Genomic DNA, 22,844 nt, shown 5'->3' with positions numbered 1-22,844 from the left:
CTGCGAGAGCCTGACTTGAGCCAAAGTCGGACCCTCAACCAACTGAGCCACCCAGTGCCCCAAGCCTATTTATTTTTTAATGTCCTCATCAATATCATTTTATGTGCTAGTGTTCTTAGCCCAAGACCAAATAAATTGCTGCCTTATGTATGTTCCCTAATACTTTTATAACCACTATTATATTACCTATCTGTTTTTATACAATCATTTGCTTATATTTCTGGAAGTTAATAGACCCATTCTATATTCTTTTAGTTCTATGTCTCCTACAGAGCCTAGCTCAGTGCCTGCCATACAATAAGCACTGAAGAAGTAAATAAGATTCTAGACACTTCTGTGCAATAGATCATTTCCTTCACCTGGCTTCTTCCAATCTACATTGTATGTTATTCAAACTAGCATTCAGAATAATCTGATTACAGACCATAATTCTCCCCAAGAAGTGGGGGTGTTTTCATCAGTCTTGCCCATTTTTTTTTCTTGCAACGTCATTGGAGTGAGTTGAACAGGCAGCCTGATTCCACACAGAGAGCAGTCTTATCAACCTCCCACAGCCTGTGAAGCCCTCAGTGTGCCTCTGTCCTTTTCCACAAACATGAAGCTCAAATTCCCTATGGTGGCCATCGTCTTGGAGGTTGCCATGATTATTTTATTTGGATACTTTGTCGAGTATGAAACGGAGCAGATCAATCTCCAGCAACCTAACACCACCAACTCAACAAAAGTGGACAGATTTCTTGAGTTACATTCTCGTGAGTAGGCAATCTACTTCTTATTATACATTTTGGGGTTTTTAGAATGTGAACCCATTTGGGGGACTTAGAATGTGAACTCTGAATTCTGTAACCACTTGAGTGCCACATTGGAACTCAATTTATGATACTTATGAGTGCTGAGGGTATTATTATAAGTTTGTGCTGAGGTATCTGGTCCATGGCAATGGTCTCTGTAGTTAATGTGTTTGGATAGAAACTGAGTCTATTAAAATATCAGCACAAGAAGGCAAAAATTAAAATAATTGGTCAATCTTTTGTGTTAACTACATCTGCTAAATGACATTAACTCTCCCTTAAATTGATCCCTAGTTTTGTAAGGTATAAAAATATCACCCACCACCCCACAAAACAACAACACAACAACAGAGTCAAAAGTAATTTTAAAGGAGAGAGTAGAAACAAAGTGAAGTATTGAGAAGGGAACATGGATTTCATGTGGGGGCCCTAAGGTATAAGAAGTGGTATTATCAATGGTATAGGAAGTAAATGGATGTACTCTGGGTTTTATAATGCTCTAAAAGGAAAGTAATTTGTTCCTTAGCAATGGGAAGAAAGTGTGAGCACCTAACATATTTTAAAAGCAGAATCCTTCCTCCGGAATGGTAGCTGATGAAAAGAAGGTATATAGTTTCAAGTTTGACGGGGAAAGTTATGAAATAGTTAATATAACGTTAATAACTACTGTTAACTGACTGCCTATTATGAGCCAGGCATATTCATTACATCATTAACCAGGCAGGGAGGTGATAATATATCCCTATTATATACATTGTATTTTTTTAACAAGGCACACATAAATTTTTTATTAATTTATTAATGATTAAATTTATTAATTTATTAAATGTTTAAAATAGTAGCAATGCGTATTAAGGTTCTATAGCATATATCTAAGCTTTTTAAAGACCATATGACATTCATTCCCTCATTGCTACATTTTTTGAGGAAGTTTATATAACAGGGAGTGTTCTCATGCAGACATCATGACCTACCACTGCTAAATGACTCAGCCATATTACCGCCGGATAAAATATTTTGTGGAATAGCCCTAAAAGCTACATGATTATGGTTATACATACATATTTTTTGTTCTACATTTTCTACATTTTTCCCTACATTTCAAATTGACTCACACAAAACTTAGGTGACAGTGTAAGTCATTAGAGAGAAGATTATTTAACATTCACTTATTAAGAAATGTTCAAGTCAGACCCTTGGGGGTACCTGCCTTGTACTGTATGAATTGCACCAAGTGGGGGGATTCCAGTATGGGGAAGGCTCTGCTTCTGCATGAGGAACTCAACGTGTGTTACAACAGTTCTCAGATGCAGTGTGGCAAAAGTTATGAGTTTTTCACAAATAGGTGAAGCAGAATATTAATTTATATTTAAGTAAAGTCAATTAGATATGAGTTTATTCATCGCTTGCATCCTGCTATGCTTTTCTGCATAGTGGGGCAATACATGGTGTCACACAGCCCATCCCAAGGCACAGCCACGGAAGTCTGTGGCACATCTGAATATCATGTTTCATGTCCTGAATGACTCCATAGACACTCATTTGAGAAACAAGCTACACTCTATGATTTTTTGGCCTTCATGGCTCCTGGCAAGGTATTGGTCACACTGCTGAAGCAAATAATTTGACAAGGAGTGAAGTTCTACTGTGACTGTCTGCTAATCCTTGTTAACATATAGACAGAGCAGAGAACAGGAGAGTTTAAGGAGAAGGCCCTTTGAGGCCTGTCAACATTTTATTAGAGATTCTGCAGACACACATCTTTAATATCTATGGGACATTAAAGCCATGTCCATGATCATTTTGTACTCTGTTACATTAAAATCCATTGGTCTCTCTTGCACTTTTTTTTTTTTTTGTAATTTTTTTTTTGTTTTGAGAGACAGAGAGAGACACAGCATGAGTGGGGGAGAGGCAGAGAGAGGGAGACACAGAATCTGAAACAGGCTCCACGCTCTGAGCTGTCAGCACAGAGCCCGAAGAGGGGCTTAGACTCACGAACTCTGAGATCATGACCTGAGCTGAAGTCAGACGCTTAACCTTAACCGACTGAGCCACCCAGGTGCTCCTCTCTTGCACTTTCAGTAGAGCTTTTACCAAGGTGAGATCTTGTTACAGTGTGCATCAATCATTTGAAAAATACTGATTCACAGTTATGCAAATATTCCAAACATGGACATATTCCATCATATAATAACAGAAGAGGATACTTGTTAATATCACCAACAGTCTCACCAGAAAACCCTTGAGAACATCAGGAAGCTGATAAGTTCATAGTGGCAGACACAAACTCTGAAATTCTAATTTTTTTTAAGTCAAAATGTATTCCTGGCAACAAATACTGTCGATTCTTTTCACTGAAAGGACAGCCTCCCCTCATTTTTTAGACGATGTCAATACCTGTCTGAAAAACCATAGTTTATGTCAGTCTTTATTTCAAGTAAAAATAGAGTTCCACAAAAAAAAATTGCTCATTCAGTTGGTACTCAAACAATAACAAAAGTGCCATTTTCCTGAAATGACCACATGTCTCAGCAGCACTTTATGTACAATTGCATTTCAGCACACTCTCCTACAGAATAGGAAAAGGACACGTAGAAGGAGTTCAGTAGTGAAATTGATAATTTTTGCTGCTTCATAAAAGAATTCGTAATTAAAACCTGCATTTTTGGGGTGCCTGTGTGGCTCAGTCAGTTGAGCATCTGATTCTTGATTTCACCTCAGGTCATGATGCCAGGGTCGGGGTCAAGTCCTCAACCCCCCCCCCCACCCCTGTCAGGCTCCACTGAGTGTATGGCCTGCTTAGGATTCTGTCTTTCTCTTTCCCTCTCCCTCTCTCCCCCTCTTCCTTGCTCCCCTACTTGCACACACTCTCTCTCTCTTAGAAAGAAAGAAAGAAAGAAAGAAAGAAAGAAAGAAAGAAAGAAAGAAACCTACTTTTTTTCCTGCAAGTGAGTGGTCATTAAGAATACCATGAGGTGGGTGATGAGTATTGAGGAGGGCACCTTTTGGGATGAGCACTGGGTGTTGTATGGAAACCAATTTGACAATAAATTTCATATATTGAAAAAAAAAAAAGAATACAATGAGAAGGGGTGCCTGGGTAGCTCAGTCAGTTAGAGTCTGACTTCAGCTCAGGTCATGATCTCAGAGCTCATGAGTTCAAGCCCCACATCAGGCTCTGTGCTGACAGCTCAGAGCCTGGAGGCTGCTTCAGATTCTGTGTCTCCCTCTCTCTCTGTCCCACTCGTGCTCTGTCTCTCTTTGTCTATCAAAAACAAATAAACATTAAAAATTTTTTAAAAAAATAAAAAAGAATACCACGACAACCAGCACACTTTGATGCCACTGCTTTCACCCAGACTAAAGTGCCTATAGTTTTACGTATATTTATTTCACCTTCTCTGGAAATATTAGCACACACACACACAAAAAAGCAAATTACACTGTAGAATTATCATGAAAATAGTTTTCACCTCTCAGATTCCCTAAAAGTGTCTCCAAAACCCCCAGATGTCTGCAGATCACGCTTTGGGAACCACTGAAGATATAGGTAAACTGACAAAGGATGTACACAGCACTAGACATTATTTTATGAATTTCAATACCAGTAATGGATTAAGTACAATGATTTATTTTTAAAAATCTACATTTAAGAATTTGTTCTATATTTACTCAGATACTATTCAGTTCATTTATTACCAAAAGATTCAGCAAATCTAGATATGTTATAGGCAAAGAGTAACTAATTTGTGCAGTGTAAATGATTCCTAAAGGATTGCTTGCTGTTACTCTAAGTGTTACCTGGAATTGTTACTATTCCTGAATTAACATACTGTCTGTAGTTTGTAACCTAACAGTAAGATATCAGCCTCCAGTAGAACCCTGTGTGTTGCCTTTGATTGAATAGTTTTTGTGTACTGGAAAGGACTGGAAGCGATGGGCACAAATAAAACCCAAACCCTAGTAGTTAAATACCATTCCCCACTCAGAGGTGCACTGGAGAAATTGTTGGTTCAAGGTCAGGGTGAAGAAAGACAAGGTAAGCCAAGGGTGTAACAGCTAATGGGAGGATGCCAAAAGAACACAGGATCCTGTTTGAAGCAGCACCAACTAGACAAGTTGAGGATAAACAGAGAGTTAAAAATAATAATCAGATGGTAATAGTAACTCATTGAAATAAAGATAAAGGAGCCAATGAACCCATAGAAATATTCCCCAAAGCAGGTAGGGGGAGAAAGAGGAAACTCTTCCTCACAAAAGAATGCCAACTAATTAATACAAAAGGAATAATAGATATAGAAAATTATAATTTTAAAATTAAAAATGTAGTAACTGATTCCAGCAAGACTCTTCAAGGAATGCAAGAACCATTATGTAAAGTTACTGGAGAACACACATTTGAAAGAATTGCCCCACAGACTACTTATCCTTTACAGGGCATAAGGTACATTTATGGTGAAGAGATCTGGCAGAACAGTCTTAACCACGTGGTCAAATTTACCATCACCAATAATAGGACAAAATTTATGCACCACCAGGTGTGGTACAATGGGAAGTACACAGCACTATCTGTAGAATATTCTTCCCAGAATATTTAGTCTCATTCTAATTATGGCGAAACAGTCAAACAAATCCAAATTGTGGGACATTCTATGTAAAAGACAGAACAACACCACCAATAAAAAGCATGTGGGAGAACCGATCAAAATTAAAGAAAAATAAAGACACATGACAAACAAACAAAAAAAAATGAATGACAGTTGAATGGATAATGAGTTAAAAATCCTATAAAAGAACAATTTGGGTACAGTTGGGGAAATTTGAATATAGATACTGTATTAGATAATATTATTGTATTGATGTCATATTTCTTGGATGTGAGGATGGTGTTATGGTTATTTAGGAAACTCATTCTAAAGAGGTTGGGGGCAAAATGTCATCCTACTTTCAAATGGCTTAGAAAAAAAAAAAATATATATATATATCTGATGAGAGAGAGAGAGAAAAAATATAGAAAATAGGAACAACTGATAAATCTAGGTGAATAGTACATAGATGTTCATTGTACTATTTTTCTAAATATTTGAAATATGTGAAATTAAAATATTTGGGAGGTGGGGAGTAAAGATGCCACCCTAAGGATACCTTCTTCTCAGAAAAGATGAGTTCAGAATATAATCCCAGTGGTTCCAAGGACTGGAACTCTAGAAGAGCAAAAAAAGTTACATGCCTGGCAAACACCATGCCAGCCCTTAACCGTTAAAAAACAAAACAAAACAAGAAAGCCACCAGTTCTAATTGGCCAGCTGAACAACTTTCACCACTTGATCGAGAAAAACAATTTTTCTGAATAAGGTCCTGATGGTCCCAGTCAGACAAATTCTCAATGGTCCTTACCAGTGATCCATTTATTCCTGCTTATCTGAGGCATTTCCTGAAAAGGTACAGGTGCCAGACTTTCTGCTGGGGTCTGTTAGCCACATCATGATTACTGCCTTCACACTTGGATTCACTTTCTCTTGAAAGAGTGCCTTATTGGCAGTGCTTGCTCAATACTCTATTTGAATAAATGGCATGCGAGCACATAGAATAACAAAACAAACACATAAGCAAAGAAAATAAAATAAGGGAGGGTATGCGCCATGTTATAGCAGACGATCTGGTTCTTGAAGTGTGTATAGAAGTTTGTCAGGTAAAGAAGTGTTGGGTTTGGGATGGAAAGGACATTCGAGGCAACAGCCATATGTAGGAAATAGAAGGAAAGGAGGGATCTGACTCATTCATTTGGTGCTAGTGGTGGTAGAAAGTGAGTTGGAATCATCGGTTGTATTTTAAACATGTTGAGTTATCAGAGCTTGCAAGATATCCTAACACAAGATAAAGGTGGATGTAAAACAGAACAAAAACATCAGACATTGTCACATTTACTGGGGAGACAAAAATCACACTCTACTGAGAATATGTGATTCAGACAAGTCTTGGCAATTCTTAAAACCTGTTGGAAGACTTTACAAAAGTTCAATCTCCTTTTCTTCTACAGAGAATACTTTATTCCTTTGATGGCCTTCTTACAACATAGAACTAATCTCATGGCCCTCCCTCCAGTCCCCACCCACAAAATCTTAGAGCAGGATAAAAGGTAATACATAATCCTAATTGTTTATAGCTCTTTCTTATCCATACTTTTTATACAGAATCATGATCTGTCAAGAGTTTTCACAACTTTGTGAGCTCTCTATAGCAACTTAAATAATAGATGAGGTTCTTAAGCCCCCTTGTGGCGAAAAGCAAGAATAAGCTTTGAGGGGAAAAAAACCATCTGAGCACACAGTTAATAGATATGGTCACTTAATACTTCAAAAACCAAACAGGTTCATGTTAGTTGACCACTGCCCATCAACAGGTCTTGTAAAGCCCCAATACCAAAGTTGTCTGGGTATATATGAGATGAGGGTGGTCAGCCAAAACGCTGGCATAGGTGAAATAGTCATCAATCTGCCTTATCCAACTAGGACTGCACAGCATTCTTCTCTCTGGTGCAGGCTACCCCAGGAAAAGGCTGTGACCTTGACAAGAATATTTTCCAGAGAGAATTGAGAGCTTAAGACTCTCATGTAGCAGGACTCCCTACATCCAGGGAAATGGAAAAATAAGTTATCCATTTCTAAAGGAGGTATCTGGGCAGCGTATCACAGCATCTCCTACAGCAGACAAACCTGAGTGCCATCGTCTCCCAACCTCAAACACACTGTCTCCTGAGCCTAATGGTAGGACAGAGGTAGAAAGAGCCAAAGGGTAGTAACATGTCTCTGAGAGCCTGGGAGGCCAACACTCTGCCTTCATTATTTTCCTGTTAATCCCTACAGTGCTCAATGCATAGAGGAATTGATGGAGTCAGGCCTGGATTCAAATTTTAAGCCCACCCTTCAGACGAATTAATTGGATTCTAACATCAGTTTCCTCTGAGATACATTTTTTAGGAATGTCCTCTCTCATGCCTATTTTCACTTAAACCCCTGGCCACAATGATTAATATTAATCCAACATTTAAATGTTTTCTTTTTGTCTCTCTGTTTTTATATTTGTGCCCAATTTGACCTCAGTTTGCTTTGTGTATCCATTAGGTTGAACCACAAGAAATTGCCAATAATTTAATCATTTTCATTGATAATTTTAATGCAAAATTTTCCATTTCATGGGATTCAACCAAATGCATGTCTCGCTAATGAAGCTATCCCTTTCTTGAGGGAAAAGCCTATGTTTCCACTATCTCATATTTGATCATATGTTTTATTTGTTTTTGATCCTATGTTTTATTTATATAGTGCTCTACTGCACACTCCTTCCCACACAGGTTATCTCACACAGAGTTCCTCTGTGAAACAGGGCCTTTTCAGTATTGCAGATGAAAATACTGAAGCTCAAAGAGAGTAAGTGACTTGCCCAAGGTCACACAATCATGTAATAGAACTGGGGGACCTTAGCTTACATTTCCAAACACTAAGTAAAGTATTTGCTCCTCGAGAGGATACAGCATTTTTTTTTTTTTTTTTTTTTTGCTTTGGCTTAGAAAGTGCTAACAAAGACATTATCATACTGGACTTCAACAATAATCTGGTACTATTACACAGATTTGATCATTGGAGACTGAAGCTCATTCATTTAGTCATTATTGCCTCTTATCTTATAGGCAGATTTTTATGCCAAATCCTGGAGAGCAAAAAATGAATATGTTCTAATCCCTTCAGTCAAGAAACTCAAAATCTGGTGCAGGAGATAAACACCTCATCAAGGAACTCTTACAGGGTGATGCATGCCAAATATATGCTAACACAGTGTGGCAAATGTTAAAGTTGAAGTATGTACAGAATGCTGTGTGGAAGAGGAAATATTAGTTTTCCCTGGGAGTACTAGGAAGGTCTGCAAGAGGGGTTGATGTTTGCATTGTTCTGTGCAAAGTTTTCCTCAGGTAGAAAGGAATGGAAAACTCTTCAGGGAGAGGATGAAAGGCACACGGGTAAGAGAGCACATAGTATTCCAAGAAAAACTTGAATAGTTACCCAAGGTCTCATGACTGGTAAGGAGCCAAGCTGGCACTGAGACCCAGCCTTTGGCTGCCCAGTTAATGCTGTCTCTTTGCAGTGTTTTACATAAAGGATGTAAAATTTAATAAATGGGGTATTTCATGATGTAACATTTTCTTAGTTCTCCCTTAACGCAGAGTTTTTTTCCGCTACTTTTTTTTTTTTTTTTTTTTTGCAGTGTTTCAAGATGTACATGTAATGATATTTGTTGGGTTTGGCTTCCTCATGACCTTCCTGAAAAATTATGGCTTCAGTAGTGTGGGCATCAATCTACTCGTTGCTGCTTTGGGCCTCCAATGGGGCACTTTTATGTGGGGGATCGTGCACAACCATGGACAGAAAATTCACATTGGAATCAAAAAGTGAGCAACCCTTATTTTTCAACCATTGTGTTTTCAGAGCAATTGTTTCTCTGCTTAGTCTCTTGTCAGTAAGCCTCTGAACCAGCTGGCACATTGTCCCCCTTAGACAAGAGAAGAATATTGGGATCCTAGGATGTGAATCAACACCTTGCTGTACTGAGCAGGGTCATACATTCGTGTCTATATCTTCTCCAGTTTGACTTTAAAGATAAGAGAAATCCCCTTTCATAAAAACATTGTTCCTTCCATCTCAGCTACAGGGGGCAAAAATCCTCCATTAGCTACTTTTCTATATTTACATTTTGAAAGGTAAACACTGTAGAAAGTAATTCATTTATCAGATCAACAAAAATAAAGGAAAACCTCAGTGAGATCAAGAACAGGTAGGTCAAAATAAAGGAAACATTGGAGCAGCTAGAGAGCATGGAAGATGGAAAGTGGAGTGTGTGAAAGGGTGCCTGGGAGGAGTGCCTGATGGGGAGCAGTAGGGGAGCAGGGCTTGCACTCTGTATAAAATGGTGCTATAGTAAATCCCAACTCTCAGTTTTATGTTGGGTGTGCCTTATTCTTCAATGTATTCTTTCCTTTTTTCCCTTAGCATGATAAATGGAGACCTCAGTACAGCCACAGTCTTGATTTCTTTTGGAGCTGTCCTGGGAAAAATAAGTCCAACCCAAATGCTGGCCATGACAATACTAGAAATTGCTGCCTTTGTTGGCAATGAATATCTGGTTGGTGAGATATTTGAGGTAAGGATTAGAGGATTTATACTTACTAGCTTTGGACATCAGTTCTGGTTACACCTAATGGATGTCCACTCTACATAGGGACAAACATCAGTGAGCATGATAGCACAGCAAGTATAATTACACCCATCACTTATTCAAGTGCCTATCATAAACCAGGAGTCTCATCAACATTGCCTCATTTCACTGTCACCGCCACACTATAACCTGGGTATTATTAGTTGTTACAAATTACAACTAGTCATCACAGATACTGAAAAACTGTCCCAAATATGGATTTAAACCCAGATTTTTCTAACTCCGCAACTCTATTTATTACATTATATTTCCTATCAATGATCAATTCCTATTTATATTTCAACTACTAGGTGACCTTGCCCTTCCTAAGACTTTTGTTAAAGCCTAAATTTTTCCCCTACCTTTAAAAGCTCATTGATTCCCCCTAAGAACAGTCAATAGAATACTTCTGGGCACTCTCCTCCAGTACTGAACATTTAATTCAACAGCAAATAATTTTTTAAATTTTTATTTAAATTCCAGTTAGTTAGGGTGGCTCAGTTGGTTGAGCGTCTGACTCTTGATTTTGACTCAGGTCACGGAATCAAGCCCTGTGTCAGGCTTTGCACTGCACATGGAACCTGTTTAGGATTCTCTGTCTCTTTTCCTCCCTCTGCTCCCTCCCCTGCTCGTGCTCTCTCTCTCTCTCCCTAAAATAAAAACAACAAAAACAAAAACCACAAAACAAAACAAAACAAAACTCCAGTTGTTTAACATATAGTATAATTTTAGTTCCAGGTATACAATATAGTGATTCAACACTTCTGTACAACACCTGGTGCTCATCAACAAATGCTCTTCTTAATCCCCATCAGTTATTTAACCCATCCCCCCCATCCAACTCCCCTCTCAACAGAAAATATTTTTGACAACTTTCCAGGTATCATGTGATTGTGATGACAGAAAAAACAGTGAAGGTCCCTGTCTTTATAGAGTTTACAGTCCAGTGAGAGAGACAGACATCAAATAGATAATCATGCAAGACCCACTCACCTATAGGCACGTGCATACACACATACACATATACACAAATATTATTATAAATTGCAATACATGCTATGAAAAATAAGTAGAGGGGGCTATGAGAGAACATAACTGGAAGACCTAATTTAGATAGTGGAATCAAGGAAGACCTCTCTGAGGAAGTGACAGTTAAACTGGACCTAAAAGGTACTTAGGAGTTTATCAACTATGAAAGTCTTACATAAATTAATAAATGTGTATCATTTTCCTACCTTATTTGTACTTAATAAGTATAATAAGAGCTAAGCAGCAGGTTTGGCACTCTAAACTTTCCCTCTAGGAACAGGAGAATGTAGAAAACTTGGTCAAATTCATACAGTGTCCTCAAGAGGGAACTAAATAGATCGTTTCAAGTGAATCTTGGACCTTATCTGGCTTTCATGTCATCATATAACAGAGTGAAAACATATGGGAAAGACTCAGGCTTTTTTAAAGCTTTAAGTCTTTGAATTGCAATGAAATGAGCTTTAACTGTAATGTCAAATGAATGCAAAAACCTTCTGTTTTTTTTTGAAACAAGTGCAGTGCATAATTATTTCACTAAGAATTCCCTAACCTGGAGAAGTAACCTAAAATGAATGCAGTGTCCACAAAGACCTACCACCTTACAAACGTGGTCTCACTAAGTCTCACCATAGCTATATTAGCTGGGTAATATTTCCCACTTTACAGAAGCAGAGATCCAGAGAAATATGGTAATTTGTCTAAAGCCACATCGCAAGGAAGTACCTGACCTAGGATTGAAAGTCAGTTCTGCGTGTCTCCAAAGCCTGTATTTTTTTTAAATTTCATTATCCTGTTTTATCCTCCTTTCTTTGACTTATATTTTATTTTAATTTTTTTTAATTATTGTTTAACCAATGAAGCAGTCCTTTCATTGACTTTCCTCCCAAAGTGAGACTCAATCTCACCTCTAATAACGTGCATGTTTTGGTCCTCAGGCCTCTGACATCGGAGCATCAATGACCATCCATGCTTTTGGGGCATACTTTGGCTTGGCGGTAGCAGGCATCCTGTATCAGCCAAGCTTGAGAAAGGGGCACGAGATGGAGAAGTCTGCGTACCACTCAGATCTGTTTGCCATGATTGGTGAGTAGAGGTGGACTCGCCTGATTCAGTTCCCAAGGCAAACTGCCTCCCTGCGACTGTCTTCCATTTCCAGAATTAATGTCCCTTTTTGTGGTTTCCGGCAGGGACTCTTTTCCTGTGGATGTTTTGGCCCAGCTTTAATTCAGTCATCGCTGAAACTGGAGAGAAACAGTACATGGCCATCGTAAATACATACTTCTCTCTTGTCGCCTGTGTGCTCACAGCCTATGCATTTTCCAGCCTTGTTGAAAAGAGAGGCAGGCTTGATATGGTAAGGGCAGATTAACCACCATGGAAGTTTCGCTAAGTGATGTTGACGATCGCTCGGATGCGCAGGTCATGTTTGCATCGCTGCTGGGCCGCCGCAGGAAATCACAACACGGCAAACCTTGCAGAATATTTTGAAAAGAGCACGCATTTGTTTCTTCATCAAATTTGTGTTGTGGCAAATCAAAAAGACTGTCCTCAAGGAACTGACAGTCTATTACAGAATATAGTCATGCAAAAATCAAAGATTTGAGACATATTTCTTTAATGATAGAGTTGACTGTCTCCAAGGTCTTAGAAAATTTTCCTTAGAAACAGGACTTGCCAAAAGTAGAAAAAGAGAATGAGGGAGGAGGAGGGTGCAAGTTGATTCTGTTTTCCTAAGCTGCAAATGTCCCTCTCAAAGGAACAACAACTAATGACAAGGTAGGATCCTGAGTAGGACCCTGGAAAAGGAAAAGGACACTAATGGGAATATTGGTGAAATTCAAATAAGACTTTTAATAGTACTCTATCAATGCTAATTTCCTGGTTTCATGATTATGTAAGATGTTAACATTAGGGGAAACTGGGTGAGGGATAAATGGAAACTGCAGTACTTTTGCAACTATTACATGAGTCTAAAATTACTTCAAAACAAAACATTTTTTAAGATCCTCCCAAGTTGGTCTCTTGAGTTTTTGACCTGTGAGCTAGAGAAATGTCAGTCAAGGAGTAATCTGCACATCAGCGGCTCTTCTTTTCCAGCCTCAGGGAAGAAAAGGATATTGTAATTTCTTCAGGCATAGCCAAGGACATGGATTTCAATGCTGTACAAATTGTTTAATGAAAGAAAATTAAAAACAAAAGAAAAGAAAAAAAACACACACACACAGCCCAGTCCTGCTCTTTTAAAACACTGATGAACTTTCTTCCTTAGGCAGATCAGTGAGAAGATAATCTTTCTGATGAATTCTGGTAAAAGGAAATTGGTCACTCTTTCCACCATATTTAAAGGTTCTCAGCACGGTGACACGTGTGAAAGCTGTTGTCTTTCATGTACAATGTGCACATTTTGGTGTCTCTATATTCCTTGAGTGTTGGAATATCATGGACTCCGCAAAGCACACAGCAACCACAGACCTCTTTTGGTTCATGATAACCACAGATGCATCCCCCAAACTGAATAAATAGATATAACACTGCTAGAATAATTGCACTACACTCCCAAGCCTCCCACTACAACCTCTTTTGTTTTTCCTCGAGTCCCTCCCCAAACTTGTCTCACTAACCAGATCACTCAGGCACTACCAAGGAACCCCAGCAAGAAAGATATCAAACAGCTGCTTGGAAGAAAGGCCTTCTGTAATTACAAAGAACCCTATTTTTAGAAAAGAATCCATAGCCCTTTGAACTGAAGAATGTGCCGTGGAGTCCATCCAACCCTGGATACATTCCTTCATTCCTTCTGAAGTCTCCTTCGTTCAGCTCACTCCACTCGTGTGTCTGTGCTCCATGCAGGTTCACATTCAGAACGCAACCCTTGCTGGAGGAGTTGCTGTGGGCACCTGTGCGGACATGAAGATCCACCCGTATGGTTCTATGATCATTGGGAGCATTGCAGGAATTGTCTCTGTGCTTGGGTTCAAGTTCCTGACTGTAAGTATGACAAGTGCTCTTAGTCAGACTTTGATCTGAACCATCATCTTCTGACATCCCACCAATAGAGAAAAGCTGGGAAAATTCCTTTCATCACCATCTCTCCTTATTTCAGGGTCATTTCCCTTCCTGTCAGAAATACCACTCACATTTCAGTGTACAATGGTTTCTGCTGTCCTCTGACTTCTTCTGTGTACCAGGAAAGAATTTGATATCAATTATTTATAAATTAGTGTGAACTGAATGTTAAGTACTTGTGTTACTTTCCTCAGGGCAGTTCCATTCAAGTTTTTGTGGTTGATGACGTTTGTTTGTTTTTGCATAATGAAGGACTCTGTGTCCTTTGAAGGGGATTTTGGATATCAGTAGGTAGGAAGGAGGAAGAGTTGAAATCACTCACTTCAAATCCATCTACTAAAAACTGACATGAGTAGTTTTGCCACCAATGTATTCAGACTCTTTGACTTAAGTGGGATTTAGATACGGATGGCAAACTGGGCTATAGTAACATTTTCCTGCCTTGTCACTGCCTTCAGTTATAAAACTCTGTATGTCTAACAAAATAACAAAACTTCCTCTTTTTACAATTTTAGCCATTTTTTACCACTAAACTGAGGATCCATGATACATGTGGTGTTCATAACCTGCATGGCTTACCTGGTGTGGTAGGAGGCCTCGCAAGCATTGTGGCGATAGCCTTGGGAGCATCTAAGACGTGAGTTAAAGAATGGGTTTTCCTGCACCCTGAGGTTGATGATTTTTTTTTTTTTTTGCTTTTGGTTTTGGTTATCTGTTTATTTTGAAAGAGAGAGTGAGCAAGGGGAGGGCAGAGAGAGAGACAGACAGAGGGAGAGAGAGAATCCCAAGCAGACTCTGTGCTGTCAGTGCAGAGCCTGACTTGGGACTTGACTTCACGAACCATGAGATCATGACCTGAGCCAAAATCAAGAGTCAGACAATTAACTGACTGAGCCACCCAGGTTTTCCAGGTCTGATGTTTTATCTCACTCTTGGAGGAATCTGGTAACGAGACAGCTTTTACTTTACCAATCCAGTCCACAGTTCGTAAGTATTGTCCTTTACTGAAGCAAAAGAGACACAATTGAGAGAATAGAATTGTAAGGGAAGATGGTCTTAACTTAATGTTATTAACATTGGTTGGTTGGTTGGTTGGTTGTTTTTACTTAACGGTGTTATTTTAAATTTTTCTACCATAGGCAAGTGTCTTCTAGCATATTTGGCAATTTGATAATCACAGTCAGAATACAGTAGGCTTGCTCTTTTAGTTGCTCTCACCAAAATGAAGGAGGGGGCATCTGTGATGAGCTGAGCTGCCATTTCATATAATCAACACATAGAAGAATGAATTCACCTAATGTAGAAAGCAGCTGGATCTGGAGAATCAGGAAGACTGGCATATGGCTCAGGCTTTGCTATTGACTAATTATGGGGCCTTACAACTCACTCAGCCTCTGTGGTTCTCAATTTCCTCTTCTATAAAATGAGAGAATCATAGTATTTAGTCTCTAAGATCTCTTCAACTCTAAACAGACCTAGATTCTTCCCAAAAGGGGCATAGGATTTAAATGGCTGGAGGAAGAACAATTATCAGTCAAATCCAAGACAGTAAAAGTGATGTCATAAGCCATCAGTTGTCACTTTTAGGCAACAAGATTGGAACAGTTTGATATGAATGTTATTGATGCAAAACAGGTAGGAAGATCACACAGTCCAGATCACTCAGAGATTAAGTAAGGAAGAATCAAAATGGTCAATTTTTAAAGCCAATTGAAAGCATGAAGATAAGGTGAATATGTTTGAAAATGTATCAAAGTGACTCCTGACTAGAGCTGAATAATTTGAAAAGAAAAAATTCTTTAATTTTAACAGATTAAAATTCAACTCTGTTGAGACCAGTAATGATAAATATTTGAAAAATTAGTTTAATCACATTTACTACTCAACAGAAATTTGCTTCTACTTTCATGTGTATAGTTGACCCCTTTCTTCTGTTTGTTTTCTTTTTTTGCCCCTTTTGAAAATTTGGAGAACAACCCCAGAATTATCCATATTTTTTTGCAGTTCTCTCCAGGACCTAACATCTGTGGAGACTAAATGCGAACATATTTTAATGCAAATCAAACACAATAAACGCATGAGTCCATGAGCTCAACTCCTAAATGCTCTAGTGTGTAAACACTGCAAACACTCTTAAGATGTCACTCATGATTAGACATCAAGGAATTCTTGAGCATCATGCTTGTACCAGTTCCATGGATGTAATAAAACAAGACTATCTGGCTCTCACAGGCTGGGTCTTGCTGGGTGGCCAAATTTGGGGAAGGTTCCATGGTTGAGAGTCTAGTGCTTCGGTATTCAGGTTTGGCAACCACTTCTCAATGTACTCAGGGGGATTTGGTGGTGGGGGGAGAGGGGAAAGCGGAGGGGTTGGATGATGAGCCTTGGAAGGTCTATTCACATGGGTGAAATCCACATACATCTTTCCTGGGTGAAATTCACATACATCTCACACACCAGACAAAATATTTTGGCCAAGACCCAAGACTATTTACTCAGATGTTTCTATTCAGAATATTAAAATGCAAATCAGGTTTCTTGGTAAGCATTGAATAAGAAGTAAGTATTCTTAATGTTTATTTACTTTTGAGAGAGGGGGAGAGAGAGAGAGAGAGAGAGAGAGAGAGAGAGAGAGAGAGAGACCAAGCATGAGTGAGGTAAGGGCAGAAAGAAAGGGAGACACAGAATCCACAGCAGTCTCCAGGGTCCATGCTGTCAGCACAGAGCCTGATGTGGGGCTCGAACTCACGAACTGTGAGATCATGACCTGAGCTGAAGTCGGATGCTTAGCCAACTGAGCCACCCAGGTGTCCCAGAAGTAAGTATTCTTAAGAGACATCTGCGTACATTATGGCAGCCTAATTCTAATAATGCTCTTAATGTTTATTTTCCAAGCCCATGTAATCTTGGAAATCTTTTCATCAAAAAATATTTTTTAATACCTTGGAAAAGATTTTGGCAAGTTCTGATAAAATTAACAGGCAGTTTACAAAAGAAAAAAATCAAATGAATAAATATATATTAAATATTCAACCTCACTAGTAATCAAAGAAATGCAAATTAACACAAGTTACTAATTTTTCAGTTACAAAGTGAAAGATTAAATGAATGATGATACTGAATGGTGGCTACAGTAGAATAATGGGGATTTTAATTATGCATTTTTCTATTTGGAAAAGCCCTTAAGAAGTATATAAATTTTTACTAATAATTTCATTTTACTAATAATTTCATTTCTAATTATTTTAGGGAAATTATTGGACAAATTCATAAGCATTTCATAAGAGGATGTGTTCTCATGGCATTTGTAAAAATATGAAACATTGGAAACAACCCAAGTATCTAAACTATAGAGCTATAATTACAGTACATTTTTACAGTGTAGTAATTGGTAGCAATTGAAATTATGATCCAGGTCTACATTTACTGACATCAAAGGGCACTGAAGATTTAATGGCAAAATCAGTTTTGTTTTTTTTTTAAGTTTATTTATTTATTTTGAGAGAGAGAGAGAGCATTCACACACACATGTGAGCAGGGAAGGGGCAGAGTGAGAGGGAGAGAAGAATCCCAAGCAGGCTCACTGATGTCAGAAGGGAGCCCAACATGGGGCTTGATTCCATGAATTGTGAAATCATGACCTGAGCTGAAATCCAGAGTTGGATACTTAATAGACTGAGCAGCCCAAGTGTCCTGGGAAAATCAATATTACAACATGATTGCATTTTGTAAAAATATATGTTTATATTTTACATTTTTATTGTGACTAAGGTTTGAGGGAAATTAAATTTTTTTCTTCATTTTCTGGATTAATGGTTTCTCATGTTTTTACAATGGTCTCATATTTTTACAATGGTCATTTTTTTTTATATAGTAGAAAAAATTTAAACACTTCAAATGAAGAGAAAAAACGAAATCTGAGTTTAGTGCCTTCTGTCCTTTGGATGATGATGAAACACCAAGATACTCTCATTTTCCAAATGTTTACTTTCCCATAAACACTCATTCAGTCCTTCAACAGCTATTTATGAATCGCCTGCTAACTGTGGGGTACTGTGATAACAGGGTATTCACACTCCTAGTCCTTTTGTCACTCATATAACAACCTTATGCACTTCAATAGCTTTTTATTACATTCTTCCATTCCCAAAAATTATGAGGTATTTTTTTTTACTAATTTTATTTTAAGGTAACTACATCTAAGATGACTTACAGAGTTTTTTGTGTTTTTTTTTTTACTGTATTCAATGAGTTGTCTCTATGATATATGCTAAAATTAACTTTTCTGATTTTATTGATTTTTTTCAAAATTTTTTTTTTAGTTTATTTATTTTGAGGGAGGGAGGGAGAGAGAAAGAGAGAAAGAGAGAAAGAAAAGGGGAAGCACAGAGATAGAAGGAAAGAGAGAATCCTAAGCAGGCTCCTTGATGTCAGCACTGAGCCCAGTGAGGGATTCCAACTCACCAACCATGAGATCATTACCTGAGCTGAAACCAAGAGTTAGATCTTAACCCACTGAACCACCCAGGAGCCCCTGATTATTGATTTTTAAAATTTAATTACAATTGTTTCTTTTGGGATGGGGTGGGGAAAGATGGAAACTCGTGTTGTACATTATTCCATCCTCAGTGCCTAAAAGAGAATGTGGCACAGAGTGAGTACTCAATAAATATTTGTTGAATGAACTGGATTGAGGATCAAAACCTGGTACTATATATTAAACTCTTTCTAAGTTAGATCTTTTCATCCCTCCTAAAGGGAAAGGTAATTTTTCTTATGTGCTTATAAGGACTTTTTAACATTGCTCAAGAATTTCAAAGAAAATGAAAATAGGAAATAAAAAATTGTAACAAACATTTGTTTGCTGGTGTAATGCTGCCCTCTGGCCTGAAGATGGCTAGCATCCATTCCCTCAGGAAATGAGATTTGCTAGTTGGTAGCCTGGAAAAACAACATTCTTCTTTTCTTTTGTCTTCCTAGGTCTACCATGGCCATGCAGGCAGCTGCTCTAGGTTCTTCTATCGGAACGGCAGTTGTTGGAGGGCTGATCACAGGTTAAGATGAAAAGAAAACACTCCCATGTACCTCATTCTGTCTGCATAATAATAAGCATATCGAGTGGTAAATTTGAAAATGTTCTAAACTCTGACAGTAAAGTAATCGTGAATCATATAAGCTCAAGGGGATGATTGTATAACTAGAAATATATATATATATATATATATATATATATATATATATATATAATTTAAGATTTTATTTTTTTCAGTAATCTTTACACCCAGCCTGGGGCTCAAACTTACAATCCTGAGACTCAGAGTCTCTACTGACAGGTAGAGCCAGCCAGGTGCCCCTTATCTCACTATTTTTATTACCTATGCAAATAGGTTTTCCTCTTCAGCATCCTAATGTGACTTTTTTTCTCCCTCTTCTCACAGGTTTAATTCTCAAGTTCATTGTCCGTGGACAACCATCTGAGAGGAACTTCTTTGATGATTCTGTTTATTGGGAGGTACTGAACAGTGTTCTTTTTTTTTTTTTTTTTTTTATTTAAACTTGAGGTAGTTAACACACAGTACAATATTGGTTTCAGAAGCAGAATTCAGTGATTCATCACTTACATACAACACCCAGTGCTCATCACAAGTGCTCTCCTTAATGCCCATCACCCATCTAGCCCATTTCCCACCCACCTTCCTGCAAAAACCCTTAGTTTGTTCTTTATCCTTAAGAGTCTTTTATGGTTTGTTTCCTTTTCTTCTCTTCCCCTCTCCCTAACTGCCCTCACCTTCCCATAGTTCCGTGCTGCCTCAATGGATAGGGCATGTGACCCTTGATCAAGGGGTTGTGAGTCCAAGTTCCACATTGGGCAGAAGTCTCATTTACCAAACAAAGAAGTCAACCAGATTTAATATAACTTAAAAAAAAATTCATGTTGTTTCTTCATTATTTAATTGTGGAAACTGTTTTTAAGAAATCAAGAATTTACCCTCTTAGGAAGACTTACACACACAAGTTTTTATTCCTAAATGTGATGATCCAATGATTGGATAACTGAAGTTTGTTTGTTTTTTTAAATTTTTTGTTTACTGTTTATTTATTTTTGAGACAGAGAGAGAGCATGAACGGGGGAGGGTCAGAGAGAGAGGGAGACACAGAATCTGAAACAGGCTCCAGGCTCTGAGCTGTCAGCACAGAGCCCGACACAGGGCTCGAACTCACTGACTGCGAGATCATGACCTGAGCCGAAGTCAGACCCCTAACAGACTGAGCCACCCAGGCGCCCCTGGATAACTGAAGTTTATCCCAACGGTTTAATGAAAACTATGGTGGGGTTTACATTTCTTACTTTTTTCTTTACAAAAGTTGATATTTTGAATAAGATACCAGGAAGATGAGTTTTGGTTTCCACTATTGGTTAAATTGCCTGAAAATCTTTAATAGTAGGATTTTTGAGACTCCCAAAATGCTGCTCTTAGGAAGAATCAACCAAATTTAGACTTTGCTTCTTGATTTCTTTCTCATGGAATTCAGGAATCAAATCTAGGAAAGCTATCTTGCTCCCTGCTACAGTGTTCTAATTAAGGATGTAAGTGATGACTATATTAGTGAATGTTTTGTTCAACAGAAGCCTAAATGTCTGTCTGGCATCCTTTTGATAAAATTGGATAAACTGCCTATTTATAGAGAGAAGTTGAGACAATGTGTCCAGGCAGATAAAATCAGAAGTTATGGTCTTTTCCAAAGCAGAAAGGACATGAAGAAAAGACAGAATATAGTTGGCCAATATTCTTTGCTCCTCTGAGAGCAATAAAAAGCTACTCATAAAAATAATATGAATCCTGAACAGTGGCATTAGATTCTATACCATATATAAGAGTGGTCAAAAGCAGATAGAATATGGAAGGTCAAAGAATCTCATGAGAGGATTTACAAATAACAAAACATCAGCTCCCTTCTATCCTCCAGTGTCTACTCATTACTCCATTCACATTTCCCCCAAATTATTTCCTGCAAAGCTGAAGAGTGATAGATATTTTGATGTATTCAGTGGGACTTTCAGGGATAACAGGTTTGGGAAAAAGAATGCAGTCAGGGTGAGTGGGATAAATGTTTTTGTTCTTTTATTTTTCCCCAATGCAAACAATTTTTATCCCCAATTCTTTGTAAGCTTAGATAATAATTACAGAATATACCTCTGTTTCAGTACTAACCTCTGAGAGCCCAAAGTGAAAGAAATTAGTGCCCTAACCTTGTTTTCTTTAAATGTCCTCAAGGTCAGCAAACAAGACAATCATCAGCACATGTGACAAACACAACCATCCGGAACCTAAAGACTAAACACCTCCTGTGCCCCAGCTTCCTTTTCCATTATCTAGAATCGTGTTTAAATTTTTTAAAAGGCAGCATCCAACGAGAAAATTGAACAGAATGGATAGGTCCTGAGCCCCAAATGTCCACTGTAAAAATTCTTCACACAGACTGGTGCTATCTCTTGATACTCAATGATTGTTTAGTTGGAAGGATGTGGCTTATGAAACAGATGTTCAAATGGATTCTCTTTAGGACTCCCAGACTACTTCTGCCAGTGGGTTGGTATAGGGTGAAATTCCATGTATACTCTTGTATATATTTTTTTCCAATAGAGGTAAATTTACAAAGAAATCAACACACTCTGATTATGTAAGATTCTTAATATGCATACTATGTCTTCAATCCCAAAATTGTAAAACTGAAGCCAATAATATAATATATAATAAATCTATATAAGAAATATGAAAGAAAAGTATTGTGTAAAGCAAGAATATAATTGTTTTGATGGTGCTTTCTTGATTTAAAAATAGTCTAGTTAGTAATGTTATGTCTTTGCTTGAATTCTTGTCCTAAATTCCTTTTGCATGTTTACTATTTGCAACAAGAGCTCAAATGCTATCTGACCAAAGTCTATTTTGTATAAAATTCCAATAAATTAAATGTTATTTTATTATAAATTAAAACATTGTCTTTGGCTCTCCTTTCTTTGGTGTTTGGAATTCATTTTAGTAACAAGCACACACACACGCACACACACTCTCCTCATATTTAATTCATATTCAATTCAAATAAATTATTACTATATATTTACTATAAAATAATCAAGTTAATGTCTCACATTATAGGGTAGTTTTTAAAGAACTAAGTTCTAGAAAAGGTAACTTACATAGTCATATAAAACCATTTTTCTTTATAGGCTTTTTAAGATTTTCCTTCTATTTCTGGAGTCCTGGAATCTTCTCAAAATGTGTCTTAGTATCAGGGAGGAAATAAGCCCCTGGCATAATTAACAAAACCTCAGTTACTAGGTACTAGAACTTAAAACTTACAAGTAACAGTGAATTAATTAATATTTTATTCCACGGGACAAATCGTATAGTTTATTTATAGATCCTAAATATTTTAGGTGACTTTTTCAAAATGTACATCCAAGTCTCTTTCACATGGGTTTTTTAAGTGTGCTTACGTTATAAAGTCCACTATCTCCACTCTTCCTGATCATCACAAGGAATCATCTTCACTACCCAATGTCCAGAGACCCCCTCATTTCCTGCTGATCAAAAGGCAAAATTCAGAGGGGAGGAGCCAAGATGGAGGAACAGCATGGAAGTTTTTTGTGTGGCTTGAGTCCATGAAATACAGCCAGACCAACACTAAACCATCCTGCACACC

The 22,844-nt window shown here is 37.8% G+C and overlaps 1 protein-coding gene across 2 annotated transcripts; it reads left to right on the top strand.

The window, feature by feature from the left end:
* The first annotated feature begins 559 nt into the window (after positions 1–559).
* On the top strand, positions 560–22,070 carry RHAG (Rh associated glycoprotein). Of its 2 annotated transcripts, XM_042937314.1 has the most exons (11): positions 692–752; positions 6,835–6,933; positions 9,057–9,240; positions 9,839–9,989; positions 12,008–12,155; positions 12,260–12,426; positions 13,923–14,060; positions 14,654–14,775; positions 19,119–19,192; positions 19,577–19,650; positions 21,416–22,070. In XM_042937314.1, the coding sequence occupies exons 3-11, from the start codon at positions 9,077–9,079 to the stop codon at positions 21,446–21,448; spliced, it is 1,071 nt and encodes a 356-aa protein (XP_042793248.1). In that variant the 5' UTR covers positions 692–752; positions 6,835–6,933; positions 9,057–9,076; the 3' UTR covers positions 21,449–22,070. The 2 variants fall into 2 exon arrangements, with proteins under 2 accessions (XP_042793247.1, XP_042793248.1); XM_042937313.1 differs by lacking the exon at positions 6,835–6,933 and having other exon boundaries at positions 560–752.
* The last annotated feature ends 774 nt before the right edge of the window (positions 22,071–22,844 follow it).

Source organism: Panthera leo, chromosome B2 (genome assembly GCF_018350215.1).
Source record: "Panthera leo isolate Ple1 chromosome B2, P.leo_Ple1_pat1.1, whole genome shotgun sequence".
NCBI lineage: Eukaryota > Metazoa > Chordata > Mammalia > Carnivora > Felidae > Panthera > Panthera leo.
Note: the sequence above shows the minus strand (reverse complement) of the source record. Positions and strands in the feature narration are given on the sequence as shown.